At 38.9% G+C, this 12,868-nt stretch overlaps 1 protein-coding gene across 6 annotated transcripts in view; it reads left to right on the forward strand.

Annotated features, from left to right (window-relative positions):
• MEF2A (myocyte enhancer factor 2A) overlaps positions 1-12,868 on the forward strand; it is an 81,179-nt gene that overhangs the window by 52,126 nt on the left and 16,185 nt on the right. For 2 of the 6 annotated variants that reach the window (XM_053987895.1, XM_053987898.1), the window contains exons 4-6: positions 2,988-3,119; positions 6,187-6,406; positions 6,588-6,647. In XM_053987895.1, coding sequence (XP_053843870.1) covers positions 2,988-3,119; positions 6,187-6,406; positions 6,588-6,647 — 412 coding nt within the window. Of the gene's footprint in view, positions 1-2,987; positions 3,120-3,184; positions 3,335-6,186; positions 6,407-6,587; positions 6,648-12,868 lie in introns of all 6 variants that reach the window. The other 4 variants (XM_053987894.1, XM_053987897.1, XM_053987899.1 and 1 more) reach the window with 3 other exon arrangements.

Here is a 12,868-nt window from a genome sequence, read left to right on the forward strand (position 1 = left end):
TTGAGATCAAAGCTGCATAATCTTAGTTACTGGGGCACAATACAGTGTGTTGGCAAACATGTTGGAACAATTTCCAGTAATTTTGGCTAAGTCGTAGAGGAAGTGGAAAGTAACACAGATTTACTGAAAGGGCTACACATTCCCTTACATGATCTGGAAAACAAGACTTCACACCAGAAGGTAATTGCAATGAGCATCCAATAACAAAACCTGAAATTTAATATTCTTTTCCCCTCTTGCTGTAGTAAGAAAAAATTATGCCTTATATCTATTAGTCTCCAAATACTATGATTTTGTTCTAAACGAGCTTGTGTATCACAGCAGAGAAATAAAACTCTCTTCGCGTTACACAAATTACTTGATCTCACCAAATTCTTTCCTGTGAACAATGCCAGAGTTAATAAAATTTTAATCTCTATGAGAATACCTTGGAAATTGCTCAGAGAGCCGAGTTATTTACATTATTTGGAGAAACAACACATTTTAGCACTGGAGAATCTCGAGGGCGGAGTCAGCCCTGTTTGCCGGAGCGGTTCCCAGGAGCGGTTCCCGGTGCCGGTCCCTGTTTGCCTGCAGCGGGGCCTGTGCCGGCTCTGGCGGGGCTGCCTCGCCTCGGCTGCGCCTGCCCGGGCCAACAGCCCTGGCCACGGCGCAGGAATGTTTTACTATTGTGTTCCTGGGCGCTGATAAAAGTTCGCAGGCTTTTTATGGTCAGGTCCTCAAAGTGGCACTTGGTGTTTTGGTGATAAGGAGGCAGAGCTCTGGCTGTTGGACCCAGCCTTATTATCTGTGACAGGGAACTGTGGCTTAAATCCCTCCACAATGACAGGAACCCCATCTGGAGTGACAGTTTCCAGAGCCTGAAACGGGAGATACTGAGGCATTTTCCTTCCTCATGAGTCAAAGCAGAGTTAACCCCATTGTTAGCAAAAATGACACCCAGTCACCGAGAGGAAGGAGGCATTTTTACATTTGAATCTCTTCCTTTTTTGTTTAAGTCGGAGGATAATTTTCAGACCAATTTTCAGACCGTTTGCTTGGGGGGGATGAACTGGCAGCGTTACACTAAAAAGCTTCCACTGGATTGCTTTAGACTATTGAAAGGAGCTCTGCTGAAGCTCCCTTCCTGCAAGACTTCAGTTGCCTCAGTGTGTTTATCACAGGAGCTGCACTCTGTGTGTGCATGTCTTGCAGCCCTTTCTCTGCAGAGCCTCCGTGCAGCTCTGTCATCGTGTGCCGGGCATCGCGCGCTGCACCGAACGCGCCTAAAGACATTTGGGTCCTATTTCCAGAGCGCCGTGGGCTGCAGGGGTTAAGTGTAATCCAGATTACACGGCGTTAACATTTTCCCTGCTGATACCAAAGTGTAGCAGACTGGCAGGCTGACTTGTTAGGAAGGGCTGCGAGAGGGATAACAGGCTCCGACCTTGAGAGGCCGAGCTGCCGGCCCTTGTATGGCCAAGTCCATTTACGTGTCCGGCTATTGGTTGGAGGAGCGGCATCGGAGCTGTGACAGGTGCTGGAGGAGCCTACACCTGTTTTCCCCATATGCTGATTTAGTGATTACATTTTTGTGGGAGTTCCAGATACTGTGTGGGATACATGGAGCAAGCCAGGAAACTTGAGAAGGAATTGCAGCTTATGGTGAACTGTGATATTAAAGAATTTCAGGCGGCGAATTGGATTTTCAATTCCTGCTTTCAAACTGCAGTAGAAATAAGCAGGATTTTGCATATATATGAATAGTGAGGAAGTCGTGTGTATTTTTTTATTATACTAAAAATCAGTTGACAGTAAAAAAATGCTGGTGAATACTATGAGCTAAAATAGTTTGTTTTGTAAATCAGAATTACAGTGCGTAATGGAAATTGCTTCTGGAGGAAAACATGGGGTTTTTTTTTTATGGTGCTGGAAATGTCAGGTTGCAGATTTCTGATCTTTAGGGGTTTTAATGTAAAATTCATGGAATATAGATAATTTCTGACAAAAAGGAAGTATGCAACTCCCTTGTGCCTGTATAATCCTACTGCCGCTTTATGTACGGATAACATATATCTGTTTAAAATTTTTATTGCTTTCCTTTTGAAACTTTTAAGAAAACATTAAAGATTTTTTTTTCACAGGTAATACTTTAAATATTGTTTTGTTATAAATTAGAGCTTGCAGAGAAAAATTTCTGATTGTGTAATAGGGTGAAAAACAAAAACAAGAAATACAAATATATCTTGTAATTTGGTCACGAGACCTGTAGTTTCACATCCTTTTTTTAATGGCTGGATTGTAGACAAGCTTGCTTTTTTTTTTCCAGGGGATGTTGATGTGAGTTCTCCATCAGAAAACAGGAAGTAGCTCCATAAAGTTAGTCTGAAGGACTCTGAAAAAGCTTATATTTAGCAAACGAAGTCATTTTAGAGAGGGATTATGTAATTTCTTTTTTGCAGTTCTTGTTATCGTGCAGGATGACAGGAAGATCCTGTCTTTGTCGGCTTTTGAGACCGAATGGTATAGATATTAATGTCCTGCAGTTATTTAACTGGATCAGAATTTTAGCCACTGTGTTTGTCAGATTATAACTGTATGCTCTTTAAAATGTGAATATTAAAATTGGGATGCTAAAGTCAATTCATTAAAGATCCAGTAAACCGACTTTTAATTACCAATGAATACATGAACTCCTTTGCCACAGGCTTGAATGTTCCTTGTCAGGCAACTTCACTCCATCGGCCAATGTCTAAAAATGAATTTTCATGCAGTGCTGGGAGATGAAGTGGTTGTAGGGGGAAGTTACCTGTGAGATGGCACCTGGGTGAACCTTTTCTCTTTGTGTACTTTGCCACTATCTTGAAAGACTGATTCTGTCTGTTGCACAGTGAGTTTTGTCTGTGAAAGTTTGATGTAGTTTCAGGGGCTCTGAATGATTCAGTAGTGTACAAAACTTCTTGGCAAGTTAGTATGATTTGTATGTGAATTTTCCAATTGTATTTCAGACCTTAAGAAAGAAAGGCCTTAATGGTTGTGAGAGCCCTGATGCTGACGATTACTTTGAGCACAGTCCACTATCGGAGGACAGATTCAGCAAACTAAATGAAGATAGTGATTTTATTTTCAAGCGAGGCCCTGTAAGTACTTTTATTTTATCTCTACTTTTTATTTGTTGATCCTTTTTATTAACTTCATTATTTAGGCTCTGAACAAGAAGGAACACAGAGGGTGCGACAGCCCGGACCCTGACACTTCATATGTGCTCACGCCACATACAGAAGAAAAATATAAAAAAATTAATGAAGAGTTTGATAATATGATGCGGAATCATAAAATCGCAGTGAGTACTAAAGTATGGTTTGTGCTTCTCTTACATGCATGAGAATTTTCATGGTGTTTGCTTACCACTGAAAACCACTTCAAAGACAAGAGGATGTAATGGCTTGAGAAGGGAAAAGGGCTTCTGAGGAGAAGCCTGGTCTTGTTAAAATACCTGGTCTTGTTAAAATACATTTTATTGTAAAGAATAAGAATGATAATCTCTAGCTTTGGTTTTGCACTCCCAGTTTTTCATACCTTTGGAACACAAGACAACATTTCAAAATTTCAGGAGCCTACAGCATTACCTAATCCTACCTAAAATATATTTACCAAGATAGGTTTTTGTTGTAGGATGTAGGATCATTTATTTACATCTTGTAGGTCTTCATCTGTCTGGTGATCAAGATTTTACAGTATGTGACAAGCAGGCAAATAGAATTGGATTAATTTTATCATCTAACCAGTAGAATTTATTTTGCTCAAGTCTGGATGTAGAAAATTATTTAGATATTTAAAATCAAGGCTGCTGCAGAATGAGAGCCTCTAAAGATTGCTCCTCTGAAATTCCAGCAGATACTTCCTTGAACACTAAAGGATATTGGAAAATGTTCTCCCAAGTGCCAACCCAGTGTGCAGCCATAAGTCACTTGGCTCCAGAACTTCAGTTGGGGGTTAAAAGGAGTGGAAAATGTTGCATGTTTTTTGTGGAGGTGTTCACGATGACATTTAGTTTCCACCTACAAAAATCAGTTAGTGTTGAGTATTACTAAGTATTTTCTAAGAAAACTAATACAGGGCTCTGCCACAGCCTTTGAATATTTTAAGAATGCAAATCTTGCAGCAATTAAAGGAGATGAACTGTGTGGGTTAATCTGCACAGACCCTGGGGCACTTGAGTAGTGTCTCCAAATGACTGCTGATATTGGAAATCATTCCATCGTTCAGAGCCTAAGAGATCTCTGGGGACTGAACAGCAAACTGACAGTCATGACACCCAGCATCACTTCTGTTATGCTTGAATAAAGCCAATATATTTTGGGTTTTCTCTGTTTTGAAGATTTTGATATCCGAGTTTTCTGTGTTGAGACACCTTCAGGCCTCATCTCTCAGTATGTTACAGCTAAATGGGTTTTTGGTGAACAGCCGAAATGTCTGTGTGGACATCAGTGTAAATAAAAAGGGCAACATTATATTTTAGCTCTACAGCTCTGTATTTGTAACTCAGATTTGACCAGTTATGTTTCTGTTTCCAGTACTTCTGGGGCTGTATAAGAACACGGTTTCTCTTGTTCTTGAGCACTCATTGCTGTCAAAGGATAGGAATGAGGCAAAGCGTGAAGAATTCGCTCGTAACCAAATGAACACCATAGATGGGCAGACAGCCTTTATTGTAAGGTGTGGGGGGAGGCTGTCACTAATTGGTTCTGTATTGAGAAACTTACAGAAAAAAATGTTCCAGTTGTTACCTCCTAGCAGTGTGTTCAGCATACTTCAGGTATTTCCAGTTTAGTTTGAGCTGCTTGACAGTGTGCTGTGTAAAAACACCCTAGTTTTGCTAGATACTGAGTAGTTCCAGTAGTTTCCCCTGAAAACAAGCACCAGCAGGGCTTGTCATTGGTTACATACTGTGAATGATTTGCTAGCTTTGTGTTGTTCTGCTTCATTAATTTTTCCTTCCATCTGTGCCAAAAATTGATGATTATTCTTAGAATGCTTCAGTAGGGACATTGTTGTTGTCTCTCGCTAGTAAGAGATTTTGTTTCTTGTAGAGAATATGTTCTGCTCTTTTAATTAGTATAGTTATTGTTACATTTCTTGTATTATCTAACTTTTCATGCAGAAGTATCATTCTAAGTGATTTTTAAGCTACACATGATGAAATTGCATTTTTTAAAGTGTACTTGCTAGGTCATGTGTGTTGGTCAATTGCCTTTGACTCCTTAATCACAACTATCACCTCTCTATTCTGTCAATAAATACTACTGGGGTTTTGCCCTTAAATTGTACCTGTCATGGTTTTGTTTCCAGCAATTATGAGAGTTGTGAAAAAAAAAGTCCCTTTTGTTTCAGAAACCCATCACTGTCAAAGGATAGGAATGAGACAAAGGCCAAAGAAGTTAGTCATGACCAAATGAGTACCATAGATGGGCAGGCAGCTCAGCTTTTGATTCAATAGCTGTTGAATAATAAACATATATACTGCAGAAAAACAGTTGTCTTTTAAATAATGCTGTAAAAACTAGAATTAAAAAAATAAGATTTGCAAAAAAGATGGTTATTCAAGCAGGGGTTTGGGGAACCTGAAATGTTTAAATTCAAATTATTGAACTTTGTGATTTTCTAAAGATATGTTTATTTTTTTAGTCTTTTGAAAAACAAAGTGTTAGAGATTGGTAGCAATATATTGGCAAAGTTATTACTTGATAATGTTACTACTAACTTGTTCTTTTTTGTGTGATAACTCTTTGCAACGTGCATGTTTATGCTTACATGTTGAAGGTACAACAATTCATTGATTTGTAGATGTGTTTAGCTTTTCATTGCTTTGTAGTAATCCAATTAACTGTTAAATTTTTTGTGTTTATAAACTTGTGAATTCATATGAATACTTTCAATTTTCTCTCTTTGAACTTTACATATTTGACAACTTTTGAGTAATTCTTTGGAACTGTAATTATGTGATGTATAAGAATTTAACACCATACTTTACAACAAATGGATGTTTTAAAACTGTATGCTTAATAGAGTTTAAAAACTAACAGAATTAACTTTAATAAAAATCAGCAAACTGTTGTAACTGAGAATTTTACTAATGTGCTGTTTCTGCAAATACAGTCAATGCTAACGGTGTTGTCTTGCTGTTCCTCGTCTTCTCTCCCGCAGCCCGGCTTGCCTGCCCAGAACTTCTCCATGTCGGTGACGGTTCCGGTGTCCAACCCCAACACTTTAACCTACAGCAACCCCGGGAGCTCCCTGGTGTCCCCATCCCTGGCCGCCAGCTCCTCGCTCACGGACACCACCATGCTGTCCCCGCCCCAGAGCAGCCTGCACCGCAACGTGTCCCCCGGGGCGCCGCAGAGACCGCCCAGCGCCGGCAACGCAGGTGAGCTCCGCTGCTGCTGCCCCTCCTTCCACACGGGCATCTCCTGGCAGAGCCACAGGAGCCCTCCCAGTCACGAGTTCTCACTGGTGTCGGTGCATTTGCACAGCTGAGGTTTTGACGTACAGAATTGCCATACTGTAATGGGGCAAGTCAGTTTAATGCTCTGGCTTATTTTGATTAGGTGGAATGCTGGGGACAGCTGATCTCTCAGTGCCAAATGGAGCTGGTACCAGTCCAGTGGGTAAGTGCAGTATCGTGTCTTTGTTATAAAAAATAGTCTCGTGGTTTCAGTTTCTCAGTTATTCAAAAGCAAGTTTTTATTTTGACCTTTGGAAAAAGTGCCTGTGGAAGAACAAAGGTCGTAATTTTTTTAGCTGCACTGTTATTGTCAAGTTTTATAAATTACTATCAGGCATTTAACTTTTTACTGCTGTGCCCTTTCCACTTCAGTAATATTTGCCTTTTTTATTTTCGTGGTTTTGGGTAGTAGCGTGCTGCTGCTTTTTGTCTTTCTCTACAGGTGTAATTACAGCATTCTAAAAAAATCTCATGTTTGCCAAATCTGAACTATTGTACTAAAGGCAACTCAGCTCAGTTCTCAACTTCAGTATTTGCAGGACCTGGATGTTTGATGCTGGTTGTGGTGCCAATCAGAATGAAGCAAATACAGACTGTATTGTTTGTATTGCCATGTGTATCTTGCTAATCATTTTCTAGCAATTACATGAAGAAAGCAATAAATCTTGGAAACTGATAGCTAGGATCTGTCTTAGTTTTGGATGATGATCAGAATTTCTTTTGAAAACAAATTAGAGATCTCGCCAAAAATCAAATCCACAGTATTTTTTGGCCTTCAGTAAAAATATATGATAGCACTTTTTCATTTCAATAATATTTTGTCTCCCCTAAACAAAATTTAGCACTCTGATAGAGGGGCAGGCAGCCACTGAAATGTGTCGTGCCACAGACAGACAAAATAAATGACAGCTCACCCACTTTGGTCACATTCCTCCTGTGCCTCTGGAAGCCGTGCTGGCTGAAGGTCAGTTTTGCAAACACACCCAGCTCCCCTTGGGAGGTGTTCATAGCATGGAATTAGAGAAGCAACTGTTGACCTTTCAGTGTTTGCCCACTGGCTACTTAGTGTGGCAGCTGGGAAGAAGTTCTTTGAACATCAAGTCAGGCAATTGAATTGATGAATAAAAAATGCTGCAACTCTCCAAGGCTGAAAGCACAGGATTGACTTTCCACTCTTTATCCATGCCTTGGCTATGTGCAGCAAAGATATGAAATATTAAAGAGTGGTTTCCATCAGGTAAGCAAGATTTTAAATGGAGGAAGCTTCCTCAGTTGAAAAAAGATGACTATTTTTAGAAACTGTAGAGGTCAGATGTTGATTTCCATAGAATTTTTCGAGTCAGACTAAATAAGTTTATTATCAGGCTGTTTCAGGCCTCTTTTCCCAAATCAGGCTTTATTAAGACTAGCTTCAGATTTAAGACTCCTTCTTTCAATAAGCAAATAAAACAGTGCTTGCTCTAGGGTATCAAACTCTAGAAATGCCCAGTTACAGCAGCTTGGGGGACATATTTAATGCAGTAAAATGTTTTCCTCCTTGCATTTATTAATAGTTTATGTAAAAAGTCAAAATGCATCACTTATCTCTTACTTTGCAGAACATCACACCCAAGATGTTATACATATACCCACTCACTTCTAGAAAGGTTTGTCATGCAAGTGAGAGTTGTGACTGTACAAGAACAGGGGAACATCTTTAAGTACCTCTAGTGAAACTCAAATACCTGGTTAATTCCAGAATGCTAAATCAGAGGGGTACCCAGAGTTGTCAGAGCTCCACTTGCTGTAAGTTATGGCGTAAAAACTTTGTAACTATTGACAGGTGCACAGGAACCTTCTCAGTTACAACCACAATCAAGAAATCATACGTAACCAGATTGACTGAATCTGCTGTCAACTTGAGCTTGACAGCTGCTGTTGAAATGTATCTCATGTTAATTATGTCTGCAGACAATAATGGTTTTAGTTTCTTGCTGCATTTATTGTAGAATTCACTTTTAAAAAATTTATTTTCTGCTTTTAGCTTCCAGGTGGGTTTTTTGTTTTTTTTTTAAACTTCTCAGGAATGGAGAATTCTCCTGTGGATGTAGTGAAAGGTCATGTGCCATATTTGCAGCTGACAATTTAGGAGTGATGTCTGAGGTAAAAGTGGAGTACTGGCATGTCCATATTCCCATATATTCTCTTATAAATAAATAAAGGAAAGCTCCATCTTCTTCAGTATTACGAAGTTCTTGGGAATCTGAGATTTTGTTCTCATTTTCTTGAAAGACGTTTACATGTCTTTATCTCTTAGTAACAAGCAAGTAAAGGTTATCTTGCTTATTTGGGACCCAGTTCAAACAAAGATGTTGCATAAAATGGCTCATATTGAGTTCACACAAGTCCTTTTCTCAAGTCCTGTGTGACTTGATTGGAATGGAAATCATTTGCTTTAGCAGTCAATCTGCCAACTTAACAGTTTTTCTGTGGAAAATAACTTTGAGTAAAAATATCTGCATGTTGTAGCAAAGATTGGTAGGTGGTTTTTTATATCCAGAACAGAAAATTTTGTGATCACTTTATAATACTGAGAGCTTACTTCACATGCAGCTGTCATAACTCTGAAAAAGCATTTTCATTTTGTAATATTTTAAAAATTCTACCCACCACATGAAAAACATTTGCTGAAAATTTTTACTTGGCAGATATACCAGTTTTGAGAGGGAAAAAATGTCCAGCATTATAATGGAGTTTGCTCTAGAGCTAATTTATTTTTTCTCTTAATTAGATCAAATGTTTCTGAGCTACAACATCGATGATTTTGTTGCTCCTGGTCAATGTTAAACCCTGTTCAGTTTGTGATGGGTATCAAACATGCTCCAGGAATCTCATATGACCAGAATGGGGAGAACACTTCAGGCAAAGTAGAGCCTCATGTGTCCAGATACAGGGGAGAGATGATTTGGCTTAGGCCTGGATGGATGGATGGATGGATGGATGGATGGATGGATGGATGGATGGATGATGGATGGATGGATGGATGGATGGATGGATGGATGGATGGATGGATGGATGGATGGATGGATGACATTCCAGTTTGCCATGAGTTCTGCTTTGCTGTGTTCCAGTAGATTGGTATCATCCCATGAAGCATCCACAGGTTCCCAGTGAAATGAACTGGCAGTGACCTTGTGCCATCCTTGAGGACTCTGAGAATCAGAAAAGCTCAGAAGTGCCACCACAGTTATTCAGTCTCTAGTTTTTCTTCCACACCTTTCACATGTGGTGTTGAGCCAGAACCATGCCAAGGACCTGAGCTGGTTTTCATTGCCAAGGCTGCATGAAAGCCGTAAACCTTGAGACCTAAGTTCTTCCCAGTCCCAGGGGATTCTTAAGGAATTTTTGGAAGTGGAAGCTGTTTATGATTTCACAATGACACAGCATTTTCTGTCTGTTCATTTCTGTGTCAGTGAAATAGCCCTTCTGATCAATAATGCAGATTATGGACACAGTTAATCTTCTGGAAAACAAGAAAAAAAGAAAAAAGAAATTTCTTTCCTCTTACTTTTTACCATCAGGAGAATGGATAAAAGAGACCTGGTCTGCTTGAGTACTGAATTCCTCCTCTTTGTTCCAGAGGAGCTGTATCTTCTCTAATGTCTTCACTAATCTTCAGGTTCTGAGAATTTGAAGTAACCTCAGGAATACTGATTTTCTTTGGAGCAGAACTGAAGGGTGTATCTGCTGGAAAAACTGTGTCTTGTGAGCTGTTGGATCTCTACTAAGAGTCAGTCTAGATCATGTGTGGTCTTTTATCCTGGCCCGAGGAGGGATTTTGCAGAGGTGCCACTGACAGCTTGCACACGCCTGTAAACTGCCTGGAGTTGGCAGAAAGGGATCAAGAGAGAACTGGGAATAGCCACACCTGTAAATGGTTCCCTTTGTCTTGAGGGCTTGGCTGATGGGGGAAGCTTTTTGTTTGTGAGGATAAAAGAATTTCTGAGCTTGGTTTTGCACAAGTCTGAATCTGCTGCAATCTGGAGTGCACCAGAGGCTTCAATAACAGAAAGGTTCTGTGTGCACACCTTTCTAGTTGTGTTTGGTTTGTGAAATGAGAGACACCCCAGCAGGGGTATCCAACTGACTCCTGAAAAACACCTCTTGCAGTTTCAGGCAAATGTTCTGCATTGATGCTATCAGCCTCTTCCTTAAGAAAGCAGCTTTCTTCTGCCTCTACTCCACTCTGACATTTCCACAATGTCCCCTTGCCAGCCTATTAACCTGCATGAAGTCATTTCAGCCCCTGGACTGCCCTTGGTTTCAGTTGAAATTTCATATCTTGCTATGTGTGTTTGTTATCTTACCAAAATTTCTGATTTACTGAGAGGTACATGACAGTTCTGGTTAGAATTTGCCATACAGAGAACAAATTATTAATCTCCCAGCCGCGTTAAAGTAAATCTCAACATTTACATAATGTCCCCTTGCCCAGCATACAGTGCCACATCCCAGGTTGTTGTAAACATGTCATTTCTCTCCTCCTTTCTTTGCCACTCTTTACATTGGCTTTGTATAGACACACAGAAATCAGCAAGTTTAGGAAGCAAACTGGTGTAATTAACTGTAATCTGTTTAATTGGAGACCTAAAAGACATCCAGTTGCTGTTGGTGATGTGTCAGTCAAATACAAGAGCAATATGCCTTTATTTAGGTTTGCTGTTGCATTCTGAATAATAACCACCCCTTTAAATTCTAAATATCCTTGAAAATTCTTTCTCCTTTTATGTAGCTGTAGGCAAAAGAAAATTTCCAACAACCTGGGAAATGAGCTCTTTTTAAAGTTCTGTAACATGACTAAGCATTCCCTTGACATTTAGTCATGTGTGTTTCTTTTTTGCTGCCTTTTTAATATCTTTTATGCCTTAGAAGCATAAATCTTACATGTTAGACATGTTTCAAGACCGTATATTACTATCAAAGGTTTATTTTAATTCTAATTGTAGTATTATCCAAGGTATTGATTTGTAAAGATCAGTAGAAATACATTTATTTCAGATTCCTTGAGATATTACAGTAAATTCTTTCCAAAGCTAATATAGAACTGGAGCTTTTTGAAAGGATGGTAGAATCAGCAGTGATCGCTGTACACAGCTGAAAATGGTAGGAAAGGCATATGCTGTTTTTAATTTGCACTTGAATCTGTCATACTAACCCTAAAGTAAACAAATTGAGCAACTAATGCACACAGAAGTGCTATTGTTGGTTTTACTTGCAATATGTCCCCCTGCCCAATGTTTTTCATGTCAGTGTTTTCCTTCAGTAGATCTTATCTTGCCTCCTGATGCCTCGTGAATCAATGGCTTGTTGTAAACACAGTTTTCAGTTTGCTTCTAACTGTGTGACGTCTGTTGGGTTTTATGATGTCACTGGAGGCATAAATATTTATTTACTACAGTCCTTTTTTTTGCTTAACCTTACATGGCTTATCTGCTTGCCCACAATTATTTCAAAACTGTATAATTGTGCTCAGTTTTTCTGCAAAATTAAACAAAAAAAGAGAAAAAGAAAAAAAAAAGAAAGAAGGATTAATGGCATCAATGCCTGTAATTTATTCCTTGAGTAGTAATAAGTACATGGAGTACTTTCCAGCCACGTGTGTTCATTGTTTCAGCTGATGTGATTTATATAGTGAAATATGAGTCTGGCTCATGTAATTGAATGCTGTGTCTTAGGCTGCAGGACAGTAAATGAGATTAAGCTGTATTATGTCTCTGAAGGCAGAATATCCAGTTGGTATCATGGGTGGGTTGTAACATTTCACTTCAGAAAAGAAGTTGTTTCAAAAGTAAACACTTTCTGACTAAACAAGAAGAAAGCTAATGTACATTGGCAGGTTTTGTTATCATCAAATCTAATTAAATTATGATTCATATAATTGAGAGCTTATATTTGCATTGCTGTCTGTTTTCCAAAGGACTGTTTTGAACATGCTTTCACGTCTGTTTTAAGGAATTAGAGTTAAATAAAAGTCTTCCTTCGGAAGTAAAAGGGTTGTATTTTTACACATATGTAGGATTTTATATTCTGTTTCGATTTCCAGTTTGAAAACATTTTTAAGCATAAAGTATTGTCTTTGGGGAAGATCTATAGCAGGTACAGAAACAATTTCTGTATTATATGAAATAGTAAGTAGAATTTATGGGGTTATTAAGGCCTTGGTTTGGCAAAGGGCTGTGTAGTTGCATCATCCTGTACTCATTATCTTTTTCTGGCTCCTGACCTTGCTCTAAGAAATACCACACATTTAGTTATCCTTTCACTCTTAACTGATAATTTGATTTTCTTATTAGATTATTAAAAGGAAAAAGGCTTGAAGTTTCATACTAAAAATGAATATTTTGC

This window comes from Vidua macroura, chromosome 12 (assembly GCF_024509145.1).
Source record: "Vidua macroura isolate BioBank_ID:100142 chromosome 12, ASM2450914v1, whole genome shotgun sequence".
Lineage (NCBI taxonomy): Eukaryota > Metazoa > Chordata > Aves > Passeriformes > Viduidae > Vidua > Vidua macroura.